The sequence below is a fragment of the Euphorbia lathyris genome, chromosome 8 (genome assembly GCF_963576675.1).
Source record: "Euphorbia lathyris chromosome 8, ddEupLath1.1, whole genome shotgun sequence".
In the NCBI taxonomy this organism is placed as follows: domain Eukaryota; kingdom Viridiplantae; phylum Streptophyta; class Magnoliopsida; order Malpighiales; family Euphorbiaceae; genus Euphorbia; species Euphorbia lathyris.
In genome coordinates, this window is record NC_088917.1 from 78,107,327 (window position 1) to 78,133,416 (window position 26,090).

Genomic DNA, 26,090 nt, shown 5'->3' on the forward strand with positions numbered 1-26,090 from the left:
GAACATTGCAGAGGCTAATCAAGAAGAGAGGATTAATAAATCCTTAAGAAAATCCATCATTACCACAGTGGCTAAAAAAAAAAGATCCTTCGAAGAAGCAGCATTCTCAAGGTGGGGCCCAATCTTCAAAAGCTGGCACCTCGCTAACTACTAGTATACGAAGTGGGGCTAAGCGAAGTGCCCCTTCTGCTTCTTTGCTTTCGTAAAAAAGGACCAGGGTAGCTTCAGGAGGAAGGGATCCTCTACCTCCTACAGCCCCACTTACCCCCGTACTATACTCCTCTCCTTTATATTCCAATGCCTTATTATAGACACTAGAGCCGGAGGGCACAAGATGAAAATTTACGACAAACAGTAAAAAATGATAAACGATTGGAAAACGACTGATTCGAACAAAAAATAAAAAAATCTAAAAGAAACGATCAACGAACCAATAACAGGGTCACGAAAGCAGAACTGACGGTGCAGGCTCGTGCAAATGGCCCTCGAATGAGTGGACTCATCGGGGGTTTTGACTTGTACTAAAAAAAATTGCCTTGACTTTCACTTGTACTAAAGAAAAGGCATTGACTTTCACTTGTACTAAAAAAAATTGCCTTGACTTGTACTCAAAACTTGAGTGGCCTCGGGATTGGCACGCTTATAAATAGGCACAAACCCCGAGGCACTCTGTAGGACCCCCCGAACCCCGAAACACTATCAAAATATTTTGAAAGACACCAAACACATTGAAACTTATCCGAAACTAAGGAAATCAGTCGTATTTTCATCGATTTTGACCGAATACCGATCAAAAGGTATTATTTTGAGGAACTAGCTCGTGTTTACATTATTTTAATTTATTTTATACACTTTTCTATATTTTTATTATTTATTTTTAAATTGTTAAATTTTGATTTAAAACGATAAATATCATTTCTATAACCTCGTTACACGAGTTCGGGGTTGAAACAATATTTTTAGATTAGATCCGAAGTTTTTGAACAAATCTGAAATTTTTAAAGGATCTTTTAGCATGTTTTACATGTTTCTTTCACTAACAATGGTTTAACGACGGATCAAATTCTTAGTTTAATGACGAATTAAACCCGTTATAATACATAATAAATTGAACCAAAACAAAATATAGTTTACTTGAACGAATAATGTTACAGATGTGGAACAAAGCTATCTTAAGGAACATGGTCTTGTTTTAAACGATTCATTCCTTATCTGAACCCGAGATACATTAAAAGGGGTCACACGCAAAATATAATTCGTCTCGTGGATCGATAAAAAATGACGCATTTAAGTAAGTACCTCTTTCGGTCGATATAAAAAGTCACAAAGCATCGAAACATGAAATGGGTCATAATTGTTTGATGATTGGTTTAATTCTTGCAATAAACAATGACATCACGCATTTCATGTTAATGCAATGTGAGCCCGAGCGAAAAATCCTAGGGAAAGGACTCGAACCACATGTGGATAGAGGAATAAGGTTGGAAGAGAGCGATCTAATTGCGTGCTATGTGTGATTTTCTCTAACCAATATGTGGGTGGTGGGACTGGGATGTGTTCTGGGCTGATTCTGTCACCGTGCTAATTGAACCTGATATTCTCCTCTCAAGCTTGTAGAGGGATATATCTTTCTTCGGCACCTGAGGTCGGTATTCCTTTTCCACTGTCTCTTGGTCCTTGGGAGTTTGAATTTTGGAGAAAAAACTCTGCACATTTCTCTGAGATTTTACTGACCTCTCCCGTAAGGTCGACGATCCTCTCTTCTAGCTCTGGCACTTTACTCTTTTTAATGGCATCATTGGTGGCTCGTAGTGCATTCATGACCATCTGCATATACATGTTTATGTTCCGCATGGCCGTTTCAAAGTCCATTGAAGGTGGTTCCTTAGGTGGTGTCTGGTTTGCACCTTCGATATTTCTTATAGTTCACCCACGAAGCCTTCAGGTACATCGGGTTCATTGTTCTGATCTCAGTTTTGATTTTGACTTTCTCCCGAGTTGGATGGAACTGGATCTTTCCCAGTGCTTTTCTTTTCCAGTGTTCTTCATTGAATTAGTAATTGAAATTAAGCAAGAAAATAACTAAATAAGTACTTGTTAAAGCAATGACGAAGTAAAAAATGAATACAAAGCTTAATTAAAAATGCTAAAGTTAAGGGTTTGATTTTTTTGGCAAAGCTTAAAAAGAAAAGGTCCTACTAGTATGTAATTATAAACGTAAAAATGAATCTATATGCAATTTTTGGTAGCCTATTTTTTTAAGTGTTTGAGGTTCTACTGGGCGTACCAAAAATTGTTAGCGATATTTTCCGAATATGCTAATTTTCAACCTTGACACGTGCGGTTAGGTTGCGGATGTGCCAGAGAAATTATTTCTCAAGTAAAATAGTTAAGTTTATGGAATTTGTGCGCCAAAAACTTGAAATCTAATGAAACGATTGACGAGAGACGCAATGATTGAAAAAGTCCCTCTTGGTTCTCTAGCGCCATTATAGAAACTCTGCTAGATAGTTAATTTTATTTAAACTAGTGCGAATAAGTTAAAGACGAGTAAAATAAAGGAAATAAAAATACGAGATTGATACGAGATTTGGAACAATGGGTATTTATTGATATAAATGTAGGTTGGAGTACATATGTTCAAAGTAAATAATAAAATGATTACAATTGAAATAATTCTACATTAACATATAGTTAAATCAATTGAATTGAGAAAATACATGTGAATTGAAATGTAATACAAGAAAATAATGAAAATTCAACGAAAAACTCCGAGTCACAATTGGCTATCTCGACGAGGCATTGAATTTGATGTTAGCTTGAGCTTCACGAACACCACGATTGGTTGGCAAGGGACAAGGTTGATTCCGTTAGCAAATTTCTGGTTATTGGGGCATATTTGGACCAACTTTGAAGGACCTGTGTGAGAGCTTATGAAAACGAAATTAAGTAAAGTAAAAAGCTAAAATCAAGTTCATGGAGTTAAAATGAGTTCATGTATAAATCTGGGACATAAATGGGCATTAGGTGCTTTGGAACGTGAAAACGAAAAATGGGACAGATTGTATGAAAAGCTGAAAACAGAAATTATAAAAAGATTTGAGGTGCAAAGATCAGCTTGTAAACCGAGTTTTCAGACACAGAATCAGGTAAAACAAAAGGCTAAATTTAACTTCAGGAAGTCAGGAACAAATGTTTAGAAGAGATAAAAAACAAAAACAGATTTTGAACGGTATGAAACCGACTTGGAAAAGTACTAGACAGATTATACTAAAAGCTGGAAAAAATAATTGAAATGTGATTCTAGCTAATTAATTAATGACTCTAGACTTAGGAATAATAAATTAGATGGAAAGAACCTGAAAAAGAACTCTAAAAAATTCAATTGAAGCTAAAATAAGCTAGAAAAATGAAATTGGAACTAGGAATCAGGAAGAACAAAACTAAGAACTGGAAGAGAGATTTGGGAGGCTTTTTGGTGTGTTGATTGAGTGATTTGAAATAAAGAATGGGGATGCTATTTATAGCATTTTGATGAGGGTAAATGTTAGGCGAATTCTGCAAGTGCACGGTTCCGCTTAAAAAGATATCATTCCCACGGAGAACGCTGATTAACTAGTATAACAGATTAACTTATAAATTCGTTTTCTTTTGGTTATAGAAAATAAATAATTAAGTTTGTAAAAATAGTTTTGTTTTAAAAATAATAATAAAACTTTAAGTTAGATTTCTTTAGTTTCTATTCCGTGCATAACTCGGGATATAAATAGGTTTTTGTAAATATAAACCTGTAAATACTTTTCAACCTTACTGCAGTTGTATCAGGTAAGAATATTTTATCCAATCTCTCAATCCAGGAGATGTTTTTAAATAAATAATCTCAATGCCTCGACCTATCGTAGTGAATTGGAATTAAGAATTAAAAACGAAACAAGTAGATGATGTGATACAATTATCCTTTTATAAACCGAATCTCTTCTAACTTCATAAAATGATAACTATTCCTATGTCTTGCTTATATGGATTTTCCTAGAATATTCATAAAAGCAGTAATGGAATCAAATGATGAACATAGAATAATTTGTATTGGATTGAATTGTGTTTTTGAAACAAGTATTTGACAAAGTTAATCATATGTCAAAAGTAAAGAATACAGAGAAGACTGTAACAGATGAGAGTATAGAGGTTGTGAATCCTTTTAATGTCTCTATAAGGATGTAAAGCGTTTGGACGTCTTCTTATTTTGTATCTTGTATCTTGTATCTTGTATCTCAAGGAAGTTTATCTCTCGATATTGTTTCCTTCAATGCTGGAATGTATTGTTTTATTTCTTCTATTATTGTATATATTGTCTTGTGTGTTGAACGGAGAGAGGAATATCCTTTTTATAGCGAATGAAGGATTGTGCCTTTTTAAGATGATAACTCTTCAAGTGTTGTTCTGGAGAGTTACATCCAATGGTGAAGAAGAAGGATGATTCAGATTGAAGGAGATGCCTTTATGCTGAAGAATCATGTCTTTTTTGCAGTAAAAACATCGGTCATGAACCAGACAGGGGTGTCACGTTCGTGATTTTGGTTTACCATGCAAAGTTGATGAAATTGTCTATCACGATCGCGACAGGGGTCACGATCGTGACATATGATTTTCTTTCAATAGGTAGAAATTCATCGGGACAGGTAGCCCGCGAACGTGACAAATGATTTTGCCCTATTTCTGGCTTCTTTCTTCTGTCTTTGGCTCGTTTCTTGCTGATATTCCTTCATATTGAGTTTTGCTTACTTTGTTTTTGATAAAGTAAGCTTTACTTTGTTTTTTCCCACTATTGGATGGTGATGAACTTTGACAAAGTAAGCTCATCCAATGGCAGAAAAAATAAAGTAAAGCTTACTTTGTTAAAAATAAAGTAAGCATAGAAGGCACCATCATTTAAGTGATAATTTATATAATAATTAATCTTTGAATTATTTAGCTACGCAGAAGTGATAATATATAAAATAATTAATCTTTGAATTATTTAGATTCGTTACAAGTGATAATTTATAAAATAATTAATCTTTGAATTATTTAAAAAAAATGATATATATATATATATATAGTAGGTTAAGTTTATGGATTTACGCGTCAAAACTTGAATTCTAATTTTCAACATTGTCATGTGTGGTTTGGGTACAGACGTGCCAGAAAAATATTTTCAATTAATATATATATATATATATATATAGCCGGCCAAGTTTATGGATTTACGCACCAAAACTTGAATTCTAACCAAAACGATTGACGTGGGACGCAAGGATTGAAAAAATTCATTTTTGAGTTTCTAGCGCCATTATGAACTTTGCTAGATAATTTAACGATTTCCGAGACTATAGCGGATAAATTAAAGACGAGTAAATACAGGAAATAAAGGTGCGAAATTGACATGATATTTGGTAAAAAATGGATATTTATTTTGATATAAATATGAGTCTAAATACACGTGTTTAAAGCAAATAATTACGTTGACTACAGATGAATTAATTCTATATTAATATATAACTAAAACAATTGAATTGAACATAAAACAAATCAATACTATGAATTGAAATGCAATAATTACAATAAAGGAAATTATATAGTAAAAATTTAACGACAAACTCGGAGTCACAGTTGGCTATCTCGGCGAGGCGTTGAACTGATGTTGACTTGGGATTCACGAATGCCATGGTCGGTTGGCAAGGAACAAAACTGACTCCATTAACGAATTTCTGATCCGAGTAGTATTGAATTGGAAACGAGACTAGTGTTTCAAGTCAGGGGCATATTTGGACCGAACTTTGGATAGTTCTTGTAAAAGCTTACGAATATGGAATTGAGTAAAATAAAATGCTAAAAACAAGTTTAGAGAACCAAGAATGAGTTTACGCAAAAATCTGGGACGGAAATGACGCTTAGATGTTCAGAATCATGCAAATGAAAAAGGGGGCAGATTGTATCATAAGTTGGAGACAGGATATGTAAAACGTTTTGAGGTGCAACAATTGGCTTGTGAACTAAGCTTTCGGACACGAAATCGTAAAAAACGAAAGACTAAATTAAACTCCAGGAAGTTAGGAACAACTATTTAGAAGGGATTGAGAACAAAAACGGACAACACAAGGTCGAAAATGGGAATGGAAATCACTAGAGAAAGACTAAGAAAAGCTGGAAAAAAAAGTGATTATAACGGGATTCTAGCTAATGAATTGATTAGAATTATGAATTGAATATGAAGAACTTGAAAATAAATTGCTAAAGGATTGAATTGAAACTAAAAACAAGCTTTAAAGTAAAATTGGAACTAGGAATTATGAAGAACAAAGCTAAGAATCTAAGAAATTGACATTTGAGTAGGTATTTTTGGGTTTGTTGGAATGAAAGTTGTTGTCCTAAAATGTGAACACTAGCAAGTGCACTAGATACAAGTAATAAAGTGATAAGTAAGATATCGTCTCCACGAGGATAGAACAAGTGAATATAATTACTTAAAAGGGGTAGCACAGTCAAGTTTAAAAGAGTAAACAATCGCTTAAGTTGAGTTGGTGTTTGATTTGACAAAATAAAACAATAAAGCAAGTTTGAAAAGAAGTTTGATTTCAGATTTGGAAAGAACATGTATACAACATGCATAGAAATGGTAATGAACAGGCGCTCCACTCCTTGTTCATTAAGTAGAAACAACTTTAGGTTAAGGTATCTTTCACGAAAATTGGTTGAGTCAGGTGTCCCTTGTTCCCAACGTTCTTTAAAAACAATTAAAATAAGTCTCATTGAGATTAATATATCTTTAAACCTTAAGAACATGAAAGCATTTAATTTGAACAATTAAAACCCTTAGCATATAATCAATTACGTCTCCGTTTCATGATTAAATGTGTTTAGTGAAAGTTCAGTTTTGCAAAGAGAGTCTCCTCGTAATTGCTCCACTAAGAAATAGGTTAGCTACTCCTATTTAACGTTAATTACGCACTGAACAACCAAGCTAAGTATACTTAATGAATTTAGAGGGAAGTAAATCTGCTCCTTTACCTATTCCTGAATAGTTGCATACATGTTAACTAAATTACTCACTCATAATTGAATGAGGCAAGACAAAAATAATAAGGAAGAACAAACAATGCATTAAAATAACTAGAAATAAAATTACACACTAAGGATTCAGATGTAAAATCTGAATACTCAAAACATAAAACAAAGGCTCTTTAAATAGCCTAAGGTTCAGCAGAAATCATTGTTCTAGATACATTAAAATATTCAAGATATAATCTGCCAGACTGTTCTGACAGACAAAGAGCAGTCTGCTGAATAGTTAGACAACCCATACTGTATTATTTTCTTCCACAATCATGACTGTTCTGCAGCAAATTCAATTTCTCCTTCAGGAAAGATCTCTAATAAATCAGGGAAGAGTGATAATCCATATTTTTGGGTTCATCTTTCATCCGACCAGTTGTTCTTACTCATTCCTGGTTGTTCTTCTCCTTTAAGCACTTGTTTCCTCTTGCGCACAACATGAGCTCTTCCACTGAACAGGCAGTGACCCTTGAACAAGCAGAATATGTTTTTCTCCAAATTTCTCTTTGATCCTTGGTTCTCCATTTTGATCTTTTTTCTCCTCCAAAATATCAATTTCACTCCAATTAAGCACAAGTAATCTACCAAGGTCATCTTCCTTCAATCTATTGAAAAATCAATTAAAACCCATTAATAGCTTAATTATCCAATTAAATCATGAGAATTAAGGGGTAAAAATAAGTATAATATACACCTATCAAAAGCTTAGGATTGTATTTATAGTTTTTTGAGAAGGTTTGTTGGTTGAATTAGTTGCTCACTATCCTTATTTTTCTCTTAAGATTTGCCCACTACCTTGCCACATCCGTCAACTAATGTTCATTCCTCAACTCCTTTCTACTTTTACACTATTACCTTGCCACGTCACCCCACTAACTCTTACTTTTGGTTTAAGAATGCTTTGTGCTTGTGCATAGATGTGAGTAAAGAGTCAGACTTCAAGTGCTAGCTCTTGATTCAGTTAGTTATCTGTTGATACGTATCGAACGTACCATATCGTTGAGCCAATATGCGAAACTTTTGCAGGAATTTCAAGTCACACGGTGCGTAGCTTATCTTTGTATATGTCTTGTGGTTGAACATTGTTTCACACGGTGTGTGGACTAGCTAGAATTAAGCATTTTTTGGGTAGAGACTCAACAAGATGTCCATACGCCGTGTAGCTATTCCACACACCGTGTGGATAGCTTGGTCTGTAGGGTGGGAGATATTTTGCTTCCACAAGGGGTGCGGAAGCTTATTAATTATTTTCTTTTCTTTTTCATACTTTTCTTTTTTATACTAAACTTTATTTGTCTTTTTCATTTGAAAAATAATATTTTATTATAAAAGCTAACAATCATAAGGGGGCGTTTGGTTTAAACTTTGGAAACGGAAACGGAATCGGAATCGGAATGTGGCAGAATCAGAATCGGAATGACTACTTATTTATTATGTTTGGTTTAATTCTTTAATGACCGGAATCGGAATGAGTACAATATTTATTAAAAATTATTTAGTAAATAATTTTTATTATTATAATATTAATTAAAAATAAATATAAAAATATTAAATTATTAGTATAAAATATTTAATACATTAAAATAAATTTAATGGTTTCTTATTGATAAATTTTTTTTATACTGTAAATAAAAAATACTGTAAACACTGTATTATATAGAATATAAAACAATATAATGGCATTGATATTGTATTCCTCAAAGAAGTGGTTGATCTGCTTACAAAAAAATAAATTAAAACTATGTTTTATTAATAATTAAAAATAAATCGTGGTGGATATACTTTACCAAAAAAAATCGTGGGTGTAAAATCAAAAGTGAGATAATTTTTTAATTAAATTAATAAATCAATAGGAATGAAATTTGATTGAGGTGAGGGAAAGATGGAATCATGGATTCCAAGAGGTCAAAAATGTAGTATTAAATACTATATTAGCCATTAGCCAAAACGAAAACTAGGTTTTGAAGGCTATAAGCCCAATAAGTACGCAGAAAAGATAGGTTTCGAACCGCGGGGAATGTGATTCCCATTTCTCAATTAAAATTACAAAAGCAAACACAAAGAAATGGAATCATCCATTCCCATTCCCATTCCCTCCTTTAATTTTACTAACCAAACACCCCCTAAAATTAATTTTAAATAGAAAAATAAAAAAGAAAAAAAGTTGAGTTGGTTACTAATCCATACATTACTAATTTGGTAAATGTACCCTACTAATGCAGGCTTTCTAAACTTTTATTTATTTATTTATCATCATGTGAAATTGCTGCTTTCGGAAATATGCCTGAACATTAATGTTATTTCTAAATTTCTATAAATGGCATGAGCTATAACATAATAAATTGCCTTCATCACAAAACTATAAGAAAAACCAGAGCAAATATGGCAGTTTCGACACCATCAATATCAAAGCACACATTTAGACTTCACGTACCGTTTGGGGTCAAAACTTTGCTTCCGTTACCCGGCACGATTCGGTATATATATAAGCTTTTCATCTCTATTTTCAATTTTAGCTATACATTTTCCTTTACGTACACAATAAAGTACAATACGTTTAGATTTTACGCGTGAAATTATGCAATTTTAGTAAGATAGAACAACTTCAGATACCATAATGTCAAATCAAATAAAACTCGGTAATTTGATTTTATATCTGACACCTCGACTAGCGTCTACCTATAACTAAAATTAGTGCTAATATACTACGTTTTTTATATGTGAAGTCTAAAGTTGCTCTGTCGTAATCATACTAAGGGCCTGTTTGGTTCAGATATTAACTGTTTGTGGTTGCAGTAAGCTGTTTATTGTTGCCGCTAGCTGTTTGTTATTAGCTGTTTTTATTAGTGTTTGGTAAAATTATATTGAACTATTGCTGTTAGTATTTAAAAGGTCTAATATGGACATGTTTTAAATTAATCAAAAAATAAATTATAAAATAAAAGTATATTACATGAATTAATAAAAATAAAAAATAAAAAAATAAAAAAATATATTTTTTTATTAAAAGCAACAAAACCTTGTCCTTTCGGTAATCATGTTATAGAAATAGAAATAATGTTCAAGAAGAAACATATTTTCAGAAAATAATAAAGATTATTTTATCAGTAACAAAAATAACTACAAACAGTTGCTCACAAAAAAATCCAAAAAGGAATTTTTCGCGAAAAGCTCTAAAACGCTACAGTTTCCAGAGAAAATGCTAAAATATTGCGATTATATAAATCTAATCAAACGTTATATTTCCCACGGTTTAAAATGAAATGCTAAAAGTTCATCCGAAAAGCTGAAACAAACACCCTCTAAATTTATAATTTAGATGACATAAATGGAACCAAATTAATAGAAAATTGATCTCTATTACACCTGTCATTACTGAAAAAAAATACTCTATCTACAAAACGTTAATATTAATTAATATTGCACCCTTTTACGTGGATTTAATTTTTTTTTTCTCAATAATCAATAACCATATATATATAGTTTATGCTTATTTATTGTTATAAGAACAATAAATCTATCGAAAAATATTATATTATTTCGAATATATCTTTGTTCCTTTATGTTTATGGAGCGGAAAATATCTGCAAAGTATTTGATCTGATAATTATATTAAGGTTTGTTTGATTCAACTATTAGTTAATAGTTTTTTTTGCTATTGGTGTTAGATGTAGTTACATGTTACTTTTAGTTATTTGTTTTAAGTTGATTAATTAGTAGTGTTTTCGTAAAATTGTGATCAGCATTTACTATTACTATATAAAATAATTAATATGGACATATTTTAAATTAATCAATAAATAAAAAGGCAAATTTCAATTATAACCCATTTGGTTTCCTGGATTTGCAAATTGGAGCCTATGTTTTTTTTGGGTTAATTACAAATAACTACCCAATGGTTTGGTCGATTTGCAATGTGGTACCTGTGGTATTTTTTTTTGTAAACACAACCCTGAGGTTGCTGCCGTTATACAAATCAAGGAGACGGCAGAAAATCTGTTAAAAAGCAGACGTGACACAGGGACAATTTAGGAAATTTGATTTTTTTAATTTTTTCTTTCTCTCTCCTTCATCGTTTGATTCTCTTCTTCTTCTTCTGCGTTTTCTTCTTTCTTCTTCTTCCTCCTCCTCCTCATCTCTTTTCTTCTTCTTCTTCTTCTTCTTCTTCCTCTCTTCTCTTCTTCTTCCTTTTTTTTTCTTTTTCTTCTAATTTTTTTTATTCTGGAAATTCCAGAAATCTGGATTTTCTAGAAATCTGAAAATTCCAGATTTCTGGAAATTCCAGAAATCTGAAAATTCCAGACGTACGTTCTTCACGTCTTCTGGAAATTCCAGAACGTCTGGACGTTCTTCACGTCTGGAATTTCCAGATTTTTGGAAATTCCAGAAATATGGAATTTCCAGAGTTAAAAAAAGAAAAAAAAGGGAAGATGAAGAGAAGAAATAAGGAAGAAAAAGAAGAAGAAAAGAAAGGAAGAAGAGGAGAAAATGGAAGAAGAAGAATTAAAGAAAGGAAGAAGAAGAAGAGGAAATGGAGGAGGAAGAAGAAGAACGAAGAAGGAGAAGAGAAGAAGATGAAGTCAACTCAAAAAGTAAAAAAAAAGTCAATTTTTTTTTTCCAAATTCCCTCCTTGATTTGTATAACGACGACAATCTCAGGTTGTGTTTGCAAAAAAAAAAAAATATCACAGGTACCACATCGCAAATCGGTCAAACCATATGGTAGTTATTTGTAATCAACCCTTTTTTTTTGCAAAAAGAGCATTGAGGTCTTCGTTGTTAGCAAAACGATGGGTTTTTAGGTTGACACTCTCAGTTTTGATTGTTGATGAACTTTTTAGTTTTGAGATCACAGTAAGTGCACATTTAAAGAGAGAAAATTTCAAAAAATATGATTTTTGGAAAATCGAAATGTAGTTCCATAGTAAATGTAGTATAAACAATTTAATTCTTGGAATTTTCTAATTTGAGTTTATCAATGGTCAAAACCGATAATGTCAACCTAAAATTCTTAGTTTTCTAACGGCGAGACCTGAGTCCTCTTTTAGCAACAAAAAAACCACAAACACTCATTTGTGAATCGGTGAAACTATAGAGTTACATTTGAAAATTTTTCAATAAAAAATACAATCTAAATTAATAAAACTATCTAAATAACTAATAATAATTTTATTGAATGAGGCAAAATCTAATAAATTATTTACCTTTGGTAATATAAAACGTTATACTTAAACTTATTATTGACTTAAACTGGTCGATTTGAACCTCCGACTCCCTTATTTGATGACATGACACACAATATGTTTAGATCAAAGTTTGACACATTGGTAGCATCTCAGCTTTGAAATCTGTCAAATAAACAAAGGTGCTAGAGGTTCAAAATTGACAAATTTAGGTGTATGATAGATCAAAGTATAAATACAACGTGTCAAACAGCAAAACATGACAAATTTAGGTGTGTAATTATGTATAACCATTTTTATTGTTACATACCCCGCACAAGGATGCTTGTGCAGGGTTTGAAGTGTGCACAACACATGCATATCTTATTATGTGTTGAAATTCCCTTATTAAATTGAGATTGTCATGATTTGAACCTTTTATCACTTGGTCTAAGAGACTTTAATACCATGTTAAGGAACCATTTGAACTAAAAGTTTAAGCTGATAGTTAAAACCTACTAATAGTTTTTAGGCCTAATACATCACCAGCTTCCTGAACTAGTCCATAATAGTAGATTGGCTCCCTGAACTTTACAAGTGTATCATCAACTCCCTAAACTTGCTTATTTCGTATCACTAGCTCCCTAAACTTGTCCATAAAAACTTATTAGCTCTCTGAACTTTGCAAGTGTTTCACCAGCTATCTAAATTTGCTTATTCTGTAACAACTAAATACAAAAACCATAATACTAACTAAGGATAAGGTGCAAAAATACCCCTAACATCTAAAGTGGTGCAATTTTACCCCTAATGTTGGAAGTCAAGAGCAATTTTACCCATAACATTGATAAATTGAGTTAATTTGAGAAATAATTTATCAAACTGTCTTCTCGGTTATGAATCTTGTCATCTACACTTCACACGCACGTCATTTTATTAGTAACAAATCACAAACATATGTTGGGATGTGAAAAAAATAAATAAAAAATATACTATCTTTTGTACGAATTGGACAAAAAAATTCAAAAAATTCACCAAATTTATAAATATCAATCTCCAATTCTATTATTAAATTATAAAAAACATGAATTTTTTTTAGAACGAATCGATATACAATTGGTGCAAAATAAAGAACAAAAATATTTGTGTTTTATAATAGTATATGAAATTGACCCAAATTATCAACGTTATGGTTAAATTTGCTCTTGGCTACTAACATTAGGGGTAAAAGGTAGGGAAAGAGAAAAAATTACCTCACAAATAGATGAATATGCATTTTTAGAATTTAGGTTTAATGAGTTTTTGTATTTAGTTGTTACGGAATAAGCAAGTTTAAGGAGCTGGTGAGAATTTGCGAAGTTAAGAGAGCTAATAAATTTTTATGGACAAGTTTAGGGAGCTGATGATACGGAATAAACAAGTTTAGTGAGCTGGTGAGACACTTGCAAAATTCAGAGAGCCAATCTACTATTATAGACAAGTTCCTGGTGATATATTAGGCCTAATTTTTATTTTAATCTCTGATGACATACATGTCCATTCTACTATGTTGAAATTATCAGGATTCCAACCATCCACAACTTGATTTAGAAGAATTTACATGTCAAGGGACTATTTTAACCAAAAAAAATTTAAGTTGATAATTACGGCATTATAATTTTTTTTTTTTTTATTATGATCTCTTACAGTAAAAATTTGAAAAAAAAAAATTAAAATCTTGGATGACAGATTACCCAATAAATTACATTCTTACCATTCTCAAAAGTTGAAGAAAACCAGAGCAAATATGGCAGATGTTCATACATCAACAAAACAAGAGGAAGACAATTTGCACAGCGTTTGGGGTGAAACCTTTGCTTCACTTGCCCCACAAGATTCGGTAATATCTATATACTAAAGCTGCTTACATCTTGATGATGTGGCACTCTCATAATTTTTTTGAGTTTTTTTTTTTTTTTTTTTACAAATATCTTTATTTTACTTACTTTTCTCTTAAACTGCTTATCCACTCACCTGTTGGGCTTACGGAGACTAATATATATAGGCCAAACTGAAGTGATGGGTCCAACTGCAGCGATCCAACTCATTCATTATAGTAAATATCCTGCCTTGGTAGTGCCCCAGACGTAGTCATTCATATTGAGTGGCGAACTGGGTAACCAATTCTTGTGTGTTTTGCTTATTTTCGTTTATCGTAATTTCAATTATTCCTAACATCCCCTCTCTCTGAATCTCTGCCTCTTTTCCCATAACTGCTTCCATGATCTCCAGTAGAATTCTTTCCATGATCTTTCTAATAATCTCTACTATTTTTTTTTTTTGCTTTATCTATCACATGGGCATTCAATTTCAACTTTTATGATTGAAGCTCCTAATCAGATACGAAGAATCACAACGCATTATGGTTCTCATATGAAATTTTGTTCTTCTACATTTTTTGTTGCTTGATTCTCTACTGAAAATGATGGAGAAGTTAACAATGTTTATGTTTAGGGGTTTTGTTGGTTTGGTGTTATTCTTCTTTCTATTACTTCACCATGGTTTTGAGTGCATGCACGCATTGCTAATTTTATGGTTCTTGCTAATTTCAGTTTTAACGTGAAACTATTCTTTTGGCACAATTGTGAGTTCTCTATAATTTTATACTATATACTGCATGTAGGCATACATTTTATAACGTTCAGCTAACAAATAAACAATGTTTTAGTAAAAAATATCATACTTTTTTAACTGTTTTTTCTAAAAAAAAATTATTATTTCATTTACGTAATTAATAAAAAAATTATATATCCCGTGCATTGCACGGGGTTTCATACTAGTATATATGTATATAAAAGCTTTGCCTCATTGTGTTCCATTAATTATTATTATTTTTTTTAGGGTAATTAATTTATTAGTTCCTATATTTTGACAAAACACACTATTCAGTCCTGTATTTTCAAAAACACATGGTAAGGTCCCTAACCTTTTTTCTCAGTGAACTGTTTAGTCATTCCATCTGTTTGTTAGATTTTTTACCGTTTATGACTTCGGAAATGACTAAATTACCTTTTACTATTTACCTTCAAACTTCAGAAGAGAAAATCCAATTTAGAAGAAGAAGCTATTTGTATAGAGAACAAGAAAATGAACAGACCCAATACTTACGAATTTGAACGATTAAGAAGAAAATTAAGAAGAAGAACACTCAAAGTTGATTTCAGATGCATTAGAGTTTAAAGGAAAGGAAAATAAAGGAAAAGAAGAACGCAAATCCAAATTGACTAACATAATCTTCATGAGAGTCTAACAACAGAGACTAAACAGTTAACCGAGAAAAACGTTAGGGACTTTACCATGTGTTTTTAAAAATACAGGGACTAAACAACGTGTTTTGTCAAAATATAGAGACTAATAAATTAATTACCCTTTTTTTTATAATAACATGTTCCATTAATTATAACTCTACCGTTTGAATATGTTTGTCACTCAATAACGATAAATTTAAATTTAAATTTGAACGCAACTTAGGATCTGCTTGTTTTGGAGTTAGAAAAGGTTATAAAGGGAGTTCTTCTCTAACTAAACTAAAATGAGTTAATCCCGGGTTTTACGGACTAAATCCGTAGGAAATGGAAATTCCTCATTATTGAAGGTATGAAAACCTTAACACGTTTCAAAGAAAAAGACAATATTTTTAATTCATCAAAGTTAATTAAGTTGATTACAAAGAAAAAGATGAATTTATATCATCTCAAAACCTAATTGGCAAATTAAATAAAAAGGCAAATTACATATAACTAATTAAAATGGTAAAAATAAGGGTAAAATGGGTTAAGGGTAAAGAGGCGACAAGCTTGTAAATAGGGTAGTGACATGAGTTGGAAATAAGGGGTGGTAAAGTTGTAATTAAAGTGGAACTGGAGTGAGGGGCAAGGCTGATTTTGTAAGGCTTTTTAAAGAGCCCACTCGGTGAGTGAGATTCATTTCGAAATTCCACACGGCAAGTGAGATTCCACACGTCGAGTGAGATGCACACTGAAACTTTCAATCCCATTTTAATGATCCACACGGCGAGTGGGAATAACCACACGCCAAGTGTGATCTATTTCTCACCCAAATGACTCATATTTGGCTCCGGTGTGTTACCCCTTTGATCCGGCTTCTTCCACCACTCGTCTCCTCTCGTCTAATCGACTAGATGCCCGCATCACTAACCTTGATTGAAAAGGAGTTTAAATGAAGGTGAGGGTTAAATTGGAGTTAAATGAAGTTTAGAAAACCTTGAAATAACCCTAATTTCAGTCCTACCAAATTGGTGGGATTTGAAAGTTAACTAAATAAACTCCCATCTTCTCCCTTTAATGAACTTTGTCAAACTTTCATCCAAGCAGAGCCTTAGTGTAAGAAAACCTAATATATCTAAACCCTAATAGATAAAGGTTTAGAATATCTTTTATAATCTCTCTTACATATATTATATTAATTTTACAGGAATTGGAAACACATTCCAAAAAGGTGGAGGCAGTAAAAGTAAAAGTGAAGAATATGTTACTTGAGTACTCTACAAGAGAGTTGACGGAAAATATTCAATTTATAAATTTATTATGTCGTCTTGGTGTATCTTATCATTTCGAAGATGAAATCAATGAACAACTCCACCGTATTTTCATTATGCTTCCTAAACTCTTGGAAGATAATGACTATGAACTTTGTACTCTCGCAAATTTATTTCGAATTTTAAGACAATATGGATACAAAATGACATGCGGTAAGTATTTTTCAGCAAAACATAAACATACGGACATATATACACACCCCTTTAAGCTGTCAAATAAGATTCAATAGTAATATTTATATATTATTTCTGTTATATCTCCACACGCATGTAGACAGTGATAAATATACAATCAATACATTTTGAATTAACTATGATGTATGAACACAGACGTGTTTGAAAAGTTCAAAAGTGGAGACGGAGAATTCAAGAAAGACATCACTAATGATGTCGAAGGTCTCATTTGCTTGTATGAAGCATGTTTTCTAGCAGTTCCTGGTGAAGATATATTAGATGAAGCCCTTGCTTTTACAAGAAAATATTTGGAAATTTTAGCAGAAAATTCAAGCCCTCATCTTGAGAAACATATAAGGAATACTTTGATAAACCCATCCCACCGCACCACTGAAAGACTTAATGCTTTTCATTATATATCATTTTACGAGAAAGACGAATCTGCAAATGAAACACTTCTCAAATTTGCCAAGTTGGATTACAATGCACTACAATTACTCTATAAAAAAGAGTTAGCTATACTCTCGAGGTAAGTAAATATCCTATTGGAAGAGATTTACTATACGCGCAACGTACAACTTTATCATACACATGCTAATAATTTGATGTCACGGTACATTTAAACAAAAAAATAGTAACACTTTGTATGTAATTAGTTATAAAATACTTTATTCTAAATTTTAAATCCTAAATCCTAAAATATACGATGTGACATCAAATTAGTAGTCTGATGCATTGATGACATGGTACACCAGACGTATAGTAAAATTTCTCATCTTATCGAATGTTTTTCTTTCAGCCTTTGGTTAAGTCTAAGAGTCTTTGAGATTAAAATATGTATATATTTTACTTCTTTAGGTGGTGGAAAAATTCAAATGCTGTGGAAAACCTTCCATATGCAAGAGATAGACATATAGAAGCATATATGTGGTCACTTGGAGCCGTTTTTGAGCCACAATACAGTATGTCTCGAATGCTTTTATCCAAATATGTGGCAGTGGCAACACCATTGGATGATTTTTACGATACATACGGTACCGTTGATGAAATCAAACTTCTCACAACTCAACTTCAAAGGTAATATAGTTACATCGGTTTTGATCACATGGACCTTAATGACCATATAGTATTTGGTCATTCACCGTTAGATCTAGGCTTATTAGAATCATATAGTGGAGGTTCAAAGCATCCTAAAGTTTAGAAATAAGTCTAGATCTAATGATGAATGACCAAATTAACTTGGTCATTAAGGTCCATGTGAACGTTCCTGATAGCTACATAGATGAAGAGAGTAGCAAGGAGGTGAAAGCGATCTTTGTACGTGGTATCTTAGACTAAGTTTACCGTTATTTCACAATACATTTTTTATCTCCACCTCACACATCACAGAGCCGTTAGAGGAAAAAATTTAGAATATTCTTGGAGAATGATACTCCTTGAAGCTATATGGGCAAAGATGCGAGAGATGGTAATAAAAGTTTAACCCTTTTTTTATCAAATGGTTTTCTAATATAGTATTAGAGTCTCTTAGATCAAAAGGTTGAGAGATCCAATCCTGATAACTCCATTGTTAATGAAATTTCAACATATGGTAAGATATGTCTATATTGGGCACACATGGTAAGTGGCATTCAACTGCAGGGACTGCGAGACGGTAAAACTTATTCACTTGGATATTACTATTAGTTTAAATTTTGGTTAAATGATTCTTTGTCAACTACTTCAGACTTTTAGGGTATAACAAAACAATATCTATATTTCCTTTTTTTTAAGTAAGGGAATACATATTGTAGGAGTATTAAAAAATATCTCCGTTAAAAGGTGCCATATTTCGGTGAAAATAAATTTCAATAGTAAAAAGTCCCATATTGACTTTAGCGGTAAAGGTTTCATTTTGCTTAAATTAGAGATCTCGAGTTCAATGTCCTACTTTAGGCAGTAAGTTTTAATTGGGAAAGAAGTCATCTAAAAAATGTTTGAACAACTTCAAACCGATTAATCAGACTTATTGACCAAAAAGGGATTAATTTTAACATATTCATAAGTAAATGAGCTATTTTTCCTATTTTTCAATTTTGAGTTTGCTTTTTTTTTTTCAAGTAAAAACAAAGTGCTAATAGATCATCGATTTATAATTTACACGTTTTTCTTTTATGAAAATCCAGGTTCACTGTGGATGATAGTGATGAACTACCAGAATATATAAAATCACTTTGCAAGCTTGTCTTTGAATTAGCGGAGAATGTTAATGATGAAGGATGCTCTTGTAAAGCCACTTTTGCCAAGGAAATGGTATATATATACGTATGAATATACTGTTAATTGCCTATCATATGTATAGGTTAATTGCATATATGATCTTCTTATAATCGAATATGGAACAAAATTGTCATAACACGTTAATTTTTAATTAAAAAAACTCATAATTGTTTGTCTCGAATTCAGCAAACTTCTTGGCTGGAGGCATACAGACACTTTTCTATCACGTGGGGGGCAAATTATTAGAAGCACCCGGTTCTCCATGTCATTCGGAGGACCTTCCATACATATTTTGACGCGTGTACTATAGACTCACACATATTATAAGAGGTCTTACTATTTTAATTAGGGTAATTAATTTATTAGTTCCTATATTTTGACAAAACACACTGTTTAGTCCCTGTATTTTCAAAAACACACACTAAAGCCCCTAACGTTTTTCTCGGTGAACTGTTTAGTCCCTAATGTTTTTCTTGGTGAACTGTTTAGTCCCTGCCATTAGACTCTCATGAAGATTCTGTTAGTCAATTTGGATTTGTGTTCTTCTTTTCCTTTATTTTGCTTTCCTTTAAACTCTAATGCATCTGAAATCAACTTTGAGTGTTCTTGTTCTTAATTTTCTTCTTAATCGTTCAAATTCGTAAGCGTTGAGTCTGTTCTTTTTATTGTTCTCCATGCAAATAGCTTCTTCTTCTAAATTGGATTACTCTTCTGAAGTTTGAAGGTAAATAGTAAAGGGTAATTTAGTCATTTCCGAAGTCATAAACGGTAAAAAATGTAACAAACAGACGGAAGGACTAAACAGTTCACTGAGAAAAAGGTTAGGGACCTTACCATGTGTTTTTGAAAATACAGGGACTAAACAGTGTGTTTTGTCAAAATATAGGGACTAATAAATTAATTACCCTTTTAATTATCACGTGTGGTCATAATACACGTGGAGACACGTGAGGTTTAAATATTGAGCTCGTAGAAAATTTACCTGTTAAAAAAGTGTGTACTAATCGCTCATGTGGTATCTCCGGCCAAAACGTTTACAGAATTCAGGTCAAAAAGATAATAAAAGAGACAAAAATAATTTATGGAAGTTTATTGTTAAGAATTAAAGTGTTGTGACAATTATATTTTATTTCCAATATTTGAAAGATCATGGATGAAATTGACACACTTAATACTCGGTTTAGATTCATGGTTTTTATTTAAAACAAAGAATTTGAATGATTTCTCCTTATCAACTCAATAATATAATTTTTTTTTTCTTTACATCTTCAAATAAATGGTTATTATCAATGTTTTAAAAAACCGGGCATGACATTAAACTGGTGTGATCATTAGATTAATGATTTATTGGTTCAACCGGTTAAATTGGAATAGTTCAACCAAATAGTGTCATAAAAATATTATATTTATATATATATAAATTAATAAATAAAACTAATCCATGTTAAAAAAATCAATGCATAATCTTCCTATTTAATTTCCTTTCTATTTGAATGTCAACTCAATTCACCTTTTATTTTTAAAGAGCAGCTTGATATTAGAAAAATAAATATAAATGATAAATGATACGTTATATAGCTTTTTTAAAAGATAAATTATATAGTTTTATTAAATTATTTAATTGTGGTTTAGAAAGTCCTACTTTAAAAATACATTATAAGATCCTTATATTTTATTCAACAATTTAATCCCTTAAACATTTAAATTATTAAATAGTTTAATCTTTTATAACCGTGGAATAGAACAAAAAATAAATGACTTTACGAGAACTAAATAATGTATAAAATAAAAATATAGAAACTAATAAATTGTTTACCCTAATTTTTATAGAATTGAAATAAAATATAGGTATGTTAATTGTTTCTTTTCTTAAATATATATAAGTATATTCTGCCCAACATATAAAGGGAGTTTTAAATTTATATATATATATATATATATATATATATATATATATATATATATATATATATAGTACCTCAAAATGGCTAATTACGGCTTTAAAATGAAAACAATTTAACTATTAAAGTTGTTTAGAACTATATTTTCATGGAATCTCCATTTTTATTTTTAAAATCGCCATTTACAAGTTTTCTCTCAGCATGTCAAATAACACAAGAATAATTTCAAAACTAGAAAAATTCAAGAATTAAAGTTTAAGTTTTAACATATTATTTTCATCAACTCTATAATAATTTATTAATAAGTTATATATTATTAATATATTGGTATATTACCATAGCTAAAAGAGCTATCGATAGGCCTCCATAATGAGGCAATTTGGCGAAAAGAAAAGAAAGCACCCTCATTCGATGAGTATTTGAGGAATGGTAAAGTGACATGCGGTTATGAGGCTTTTACATCCGCATTCCTTCTCGGAGCAGAAAATATGGGTATGGATGAAATATTATGGGTACGAAATGATCCAGAAATGGTTGTTGGTGCTAAATTGCATGCTCGTTTCCTAAACGACATTAGTGGAGTACGAAAGGTAAGTTTCATTAATTAATTAATATGATCAAATTTTTTAAATTAATTTTCTGAATTTCAGCAGAATTTATATTTCCTCATGTTTCTCATAGTTGTCGTTCTCGAATTATTAATTTGTTTTTTTATATAATGTTTTAGATATATTATCAATTCATGTTTGATAAATTAACTCAAATTTTTCCTTATTTATGATAATAGAGAGGGTTAGTATTGATAGAAATTATTCTAATAATGTATTATATTTAAGAAAAAGGGAATTTTTGCATAGAGAGTTGAGTTTTAGGAGAAATGTATAAAAAGTAAATTAGAAATTTTGATAGTCTACTCGATTAACGGTTTAAACTTTTAGCTCAAATGCTTCATTCATATGATATTAGAGTCTCTTAACCAAGTGACCGGGGTTTAAAATCCGGATAACTCCACTTGTTCATGAAATTATAACACATAGTAATTAAGATAAGTATGTGTTCTACGTGTTTAGAATCTATAAGATATTAGCATATGAGAGAATATATCAGAGATGATAATAAAAATTTATTTTTGGATCTCACTCATCAATTTAAACTTTCTAGTCAATTATTTCGTTGATATGAATAAATCACAATATTTTTTTGTTCATGCATGTTTGAATAAGAAAAAAATAGTGCTTTAATAAATTTGTTAATTTTGTTTAATTAAGATTAAAAATCTATATTTGAAGGGTGAGTCAAGAGGAGAGTTTCCGAAAGCTGTTGATTGTTATATGATATAATATGGAGTGTCAGAAGATGAGGTCGTTGAAGCCATCATAAAATTGCTTGAAAATAAATGGAAGTTAATGAATGAAGGTTTGCTACAACCAACTACGGTGTCGAGGAGTTTGCTCAAGTACACTTTCAACTATACTCGTAGCAGTATTTTTCTCTACCAAGGCACCGATTTGTTTACTTATGGAAACGACATGATGCCAACGGTCACATCATTGATTATTAACCCACTTCGAATGTAATATCAACATTTTTTTCTTGTTAAGTTTGTATGGAAGTTCCAAAAAATAATTGTTGTCGTCCAAGTGGCACTTTATTGTGGTAGTAAGATATGGTGGTCCTCGACCACCGTAGAATTTTCAGTTTGTAAGAAACTTTTATTCTCTAACTTTCAGATGATTGGTCTAATTTGTAATCCTTATTATGGATCTTCAATCATTTCTATGGAATTTCTCTTCATGGTTTTGTATCGTCTTTTCAATAAATGTAATTGTTTTAGAGCTATTTGGCAATATTGCTATAATCAACGGAACATGCGGTGATGGAAAGTCTCGTGGAGAAAAGTATTGTGAGGAAAAAATAAATGTTTGACAAATACATGATAAAAGTTCTAAAAGCCAATATATATATATATATATACTACAAAAAAGGTATATTGCGGTGCTAAAATTTATGATTTAACAATGCTTTTTTTTGGCGTCCCTACATACTTACTAGCGCTTTTCAAAACATCGTCACATGAATCGTTAAATCAAGTCTCATTAATTTTAATGCGTAGAAAACCTTATGCGGGTAAACTTCAATCCGGTAGCATATTTCATACAAGCATCGTCAATGCTAACAACACTTACATTTTTATTGTCCTACCATTTTTTCATATTTTTTTTTTATTTTTTACTTTTCAAAATTTATTTAATTTTAATTTCCAAAATTTTCACTATATTTTAAACGTCGCAAAGTTAACGACACATTAACTTAAAAACATTTCCAAATTTATGACATTTAATTACCAAAGTGTCTATATTTAGGTACATTAAAAATCTATTATGTATCAAATACAACATTGGTTAATTTTGTCAGCAATACCTTGAATAATAAATTTTACTAAAATTAAATTTATTATTATTCTTAATAATTTACCAAACTCCAAAAGAAATAAATCAGTACAATAATTAAAAAAAAAAAAAAACAAGGCCAAATGTTACTAGTTTAATACTATATGAACGTAACAAAAATTTTACATTTGTGATTTACCTTTAACAAATTATTTTAAAGGACAAAAAAAAAAAAAAAAAAAAAAACGATGGCTTGGAAAGTTTAACAAACACAATAAACAAAGCTAAAGGTTCTACAAATTGGCAGATCTTGATCAATGGTCAAGTCCGTACGTATGATATCTCCTGCAAATTTCAAAATACTAAGGCCGTGTTTGAGAATTAACTATTGTTAGCTGTTAGCTGTTAGCTGATTACATTAACTGATTTGACTAGATGTTTGTGTAGACATGTTTGGTAAAAATTAGCTGATTGATAATAGCGGTTTATGCAAAAAGACGAATAAGGGCATTTCTTTTTTAACACATAAAAATATACATAAAATAAGTAGGGTTAAAAAAGTCCATTAATTTTAATATTGCAAAACGCTAATTGAAAAAGCTCCTAAAATGAGATTTTTCTAAATTAGCGTTTTCATCCCAAAATTCTCTCCCAAACATCTCTCTACCAAACACGCCAATCAGCGGTCAAACCGCTAAAGTTGGTCAAAACCGTTCTTTTATCCCAAAACGCTCTTTACCAAACAAGGCCTAAACTTATAATTAAGCTTTTAAAGTTTCTGGGTCTGAACTCCTGCTCATTTATTTTTTCGAGATTAAGCCTTTGAACTTTAATACTTTTAAGGATGAAGTCCTTGATGTTTAATTTTTATACAAAGTGAGCCCTTCACTAATGGTTCCGTTAACTATATCGTTAGTGAGAGTGAAAATGAAAGATGTAATCTTTAAAATCTTAAAAGTTTCAGGGGTTTATATATATATATATATATATATATATATATATATATATATATATATATATATATATTTGCTTATAATAACCAAAAAGAGCATGAAGTAGAGACTTAATATATTTATTACTTTTTTCATATGTATTAGTTTGGAAGTGCAATTGTTAAATTAATTCAAATGTTATTGTTTAACGTTAGAAACAAAAAAGTTATCTTTATTGATATTTTATTTTTTATTTCAACTTCTTTAATTATTGGATATAAATATTCAAAAATATAATAAAAAGAATAGTTATTTATTATGGTTTAAAAAATATTAAATTAGCCAAAGGAACTATTGTGCGGAATTAATGAAAGATAAATAAGTAAATAATCGAAAAACACAGATTTACGTGGTTCACCAACGTTGTGTTGGCTAGTCCACGGGCAGAAGGAGAATAGTATTTATTAGGAGGGAGAAGAACAGATTACAATGATTAGATTTACATAATGGGGTATTTATAATACACAATCTAACCTAATTCCACTAGGAACCCATGATCCTAATCCCACTAGGAACCCATGATCCCAATCCAACTAGGAATCTGAAACCAAATATTACTCCGAATAGGAAACATGATATACTGATTCAAGGCATTACGACAAATCTTCATCTTGACTTGAATCCTCCTGAAAACATAACAGATGAATCCATGACAGTGCCAGATGAACAGACTTCTCCCTCTGCCTCAAAGTCGCCCCCACAGGGCAACTAATAATCTCTGACGTTTAGCAAGTTCAAACAATGTTGAAACTTGCTCTGTGGAACAGGCTTGGTAAACATGTCAGCCGGATTGTCAAAAGTGCCTACCTTCTTCACCTTGACCCTCTTCTCACTTCTCAGAAAATGATACCTCACATCTATATGCTTGGTCCTCTCATGATGAACCCGATCCTTGGCTAAACAGATTGCACTCAAGCTGTCACAATACATTGTAGCCTGATCATGATGTAGACCAAAATCACTAACCAGTTCTTTAAGCCAAATCCCCTCTTTAGCAGCTTCAGTCAGTGCCATATACTCTGCTTCCATAGTAGACAAAGTCACTACAGGCTGCAAAGTAGCTTTCCAACTGACAACTGAACTGCCAAGAGTGAAAACATAACCAGTCATAGATCTTATACTGTCAACATCTCCAGCATAATCAGAGTCTGAAAAACCTGTCACCAAACACTCTATATCACCTCCATAAATGAGACCAACGTCAGATGTACCTTTTAGGTACCGAAAGATCCTCTTCACAGCTTGCCAATGCTCCTTGCCAGGTTCACCTATAAACCTACTAACAACACTAACAGACTGTGCAAGATCAGGTCTTGTGCAGACCATTGCATACATCAAGCTTCCTACTGCACTAGCATAGGGAACTCGAGACATGTCTCTTCAGCAGACTTAGGTGCAAAAACAATAGACAGATGTGCACTTGCAGCACTAGGAGTATCTATGGGCTTTGCGGTAGACATGCTAAATCTTGACAAGATCTTCTGAATATAGCCCTTCTGTGACAGAAAAAGTTTCCTTTTGCT

At 31.5% G+C, this 26,090-nt stretch overlaps 1 protein-coding gene across 1 annotated transcript; it reads left to right on the forward strand.

Moving 5' to 3' along the window:
• Nucleotides 1-1,852: 1,852 nt before the first annotated feature.
• Nucleotides 1,853-25,279, forward strand: LOC136204010 (terpene synthase 5-like). The gene is made up of 8 exons (XM_065995212.1): nt 1,853-1,945; nt 9,516-9,569; nt 16,728-17,004; nt 17,182-17,554; nt 17,884-18,102; nt 19,191-19,317; nt 21,527-21,775; nt 25,055-25,279. The coding sequence occupies exons 1-8, from the start codon at nt 1,853-1,855 to the stop codon at nt 25,277-25,279; spliced, it is 1,617 nt and encodes a 538-aa protein (XP_065851284.1).
• Nucleotides 25,280-26,090: the final 811 nt, after the last annotated feature.

What these genes read in the sequence shown, in the direction of transcription:
- LOC136204010 (XM_065995212.1), top strand. Translation starts at nt 1,853, where the DNA reads ATGGCCGTTTCAAAGTCCATTGAAGGTGGTTCCTTAGGTGGTGTCTGG. An exon ending in CCGTTACCCGGCACGATTCG is followed by an intron (nt 9,570 to 16,727) that starts GTATATATATAA and finishes TTAATTTTACAG; the next exon opens with GAATTGGAAACACATTCCAA. An exon ending in GAGTTAGCTATACTCTCGAG is followed by an intron (nt 17,555 to 17,883) that starts GTAAGTAAATAT and finishes TTACTTCTTTAG; the next exon opens with GTGGTGGAAAAATTCAAATG.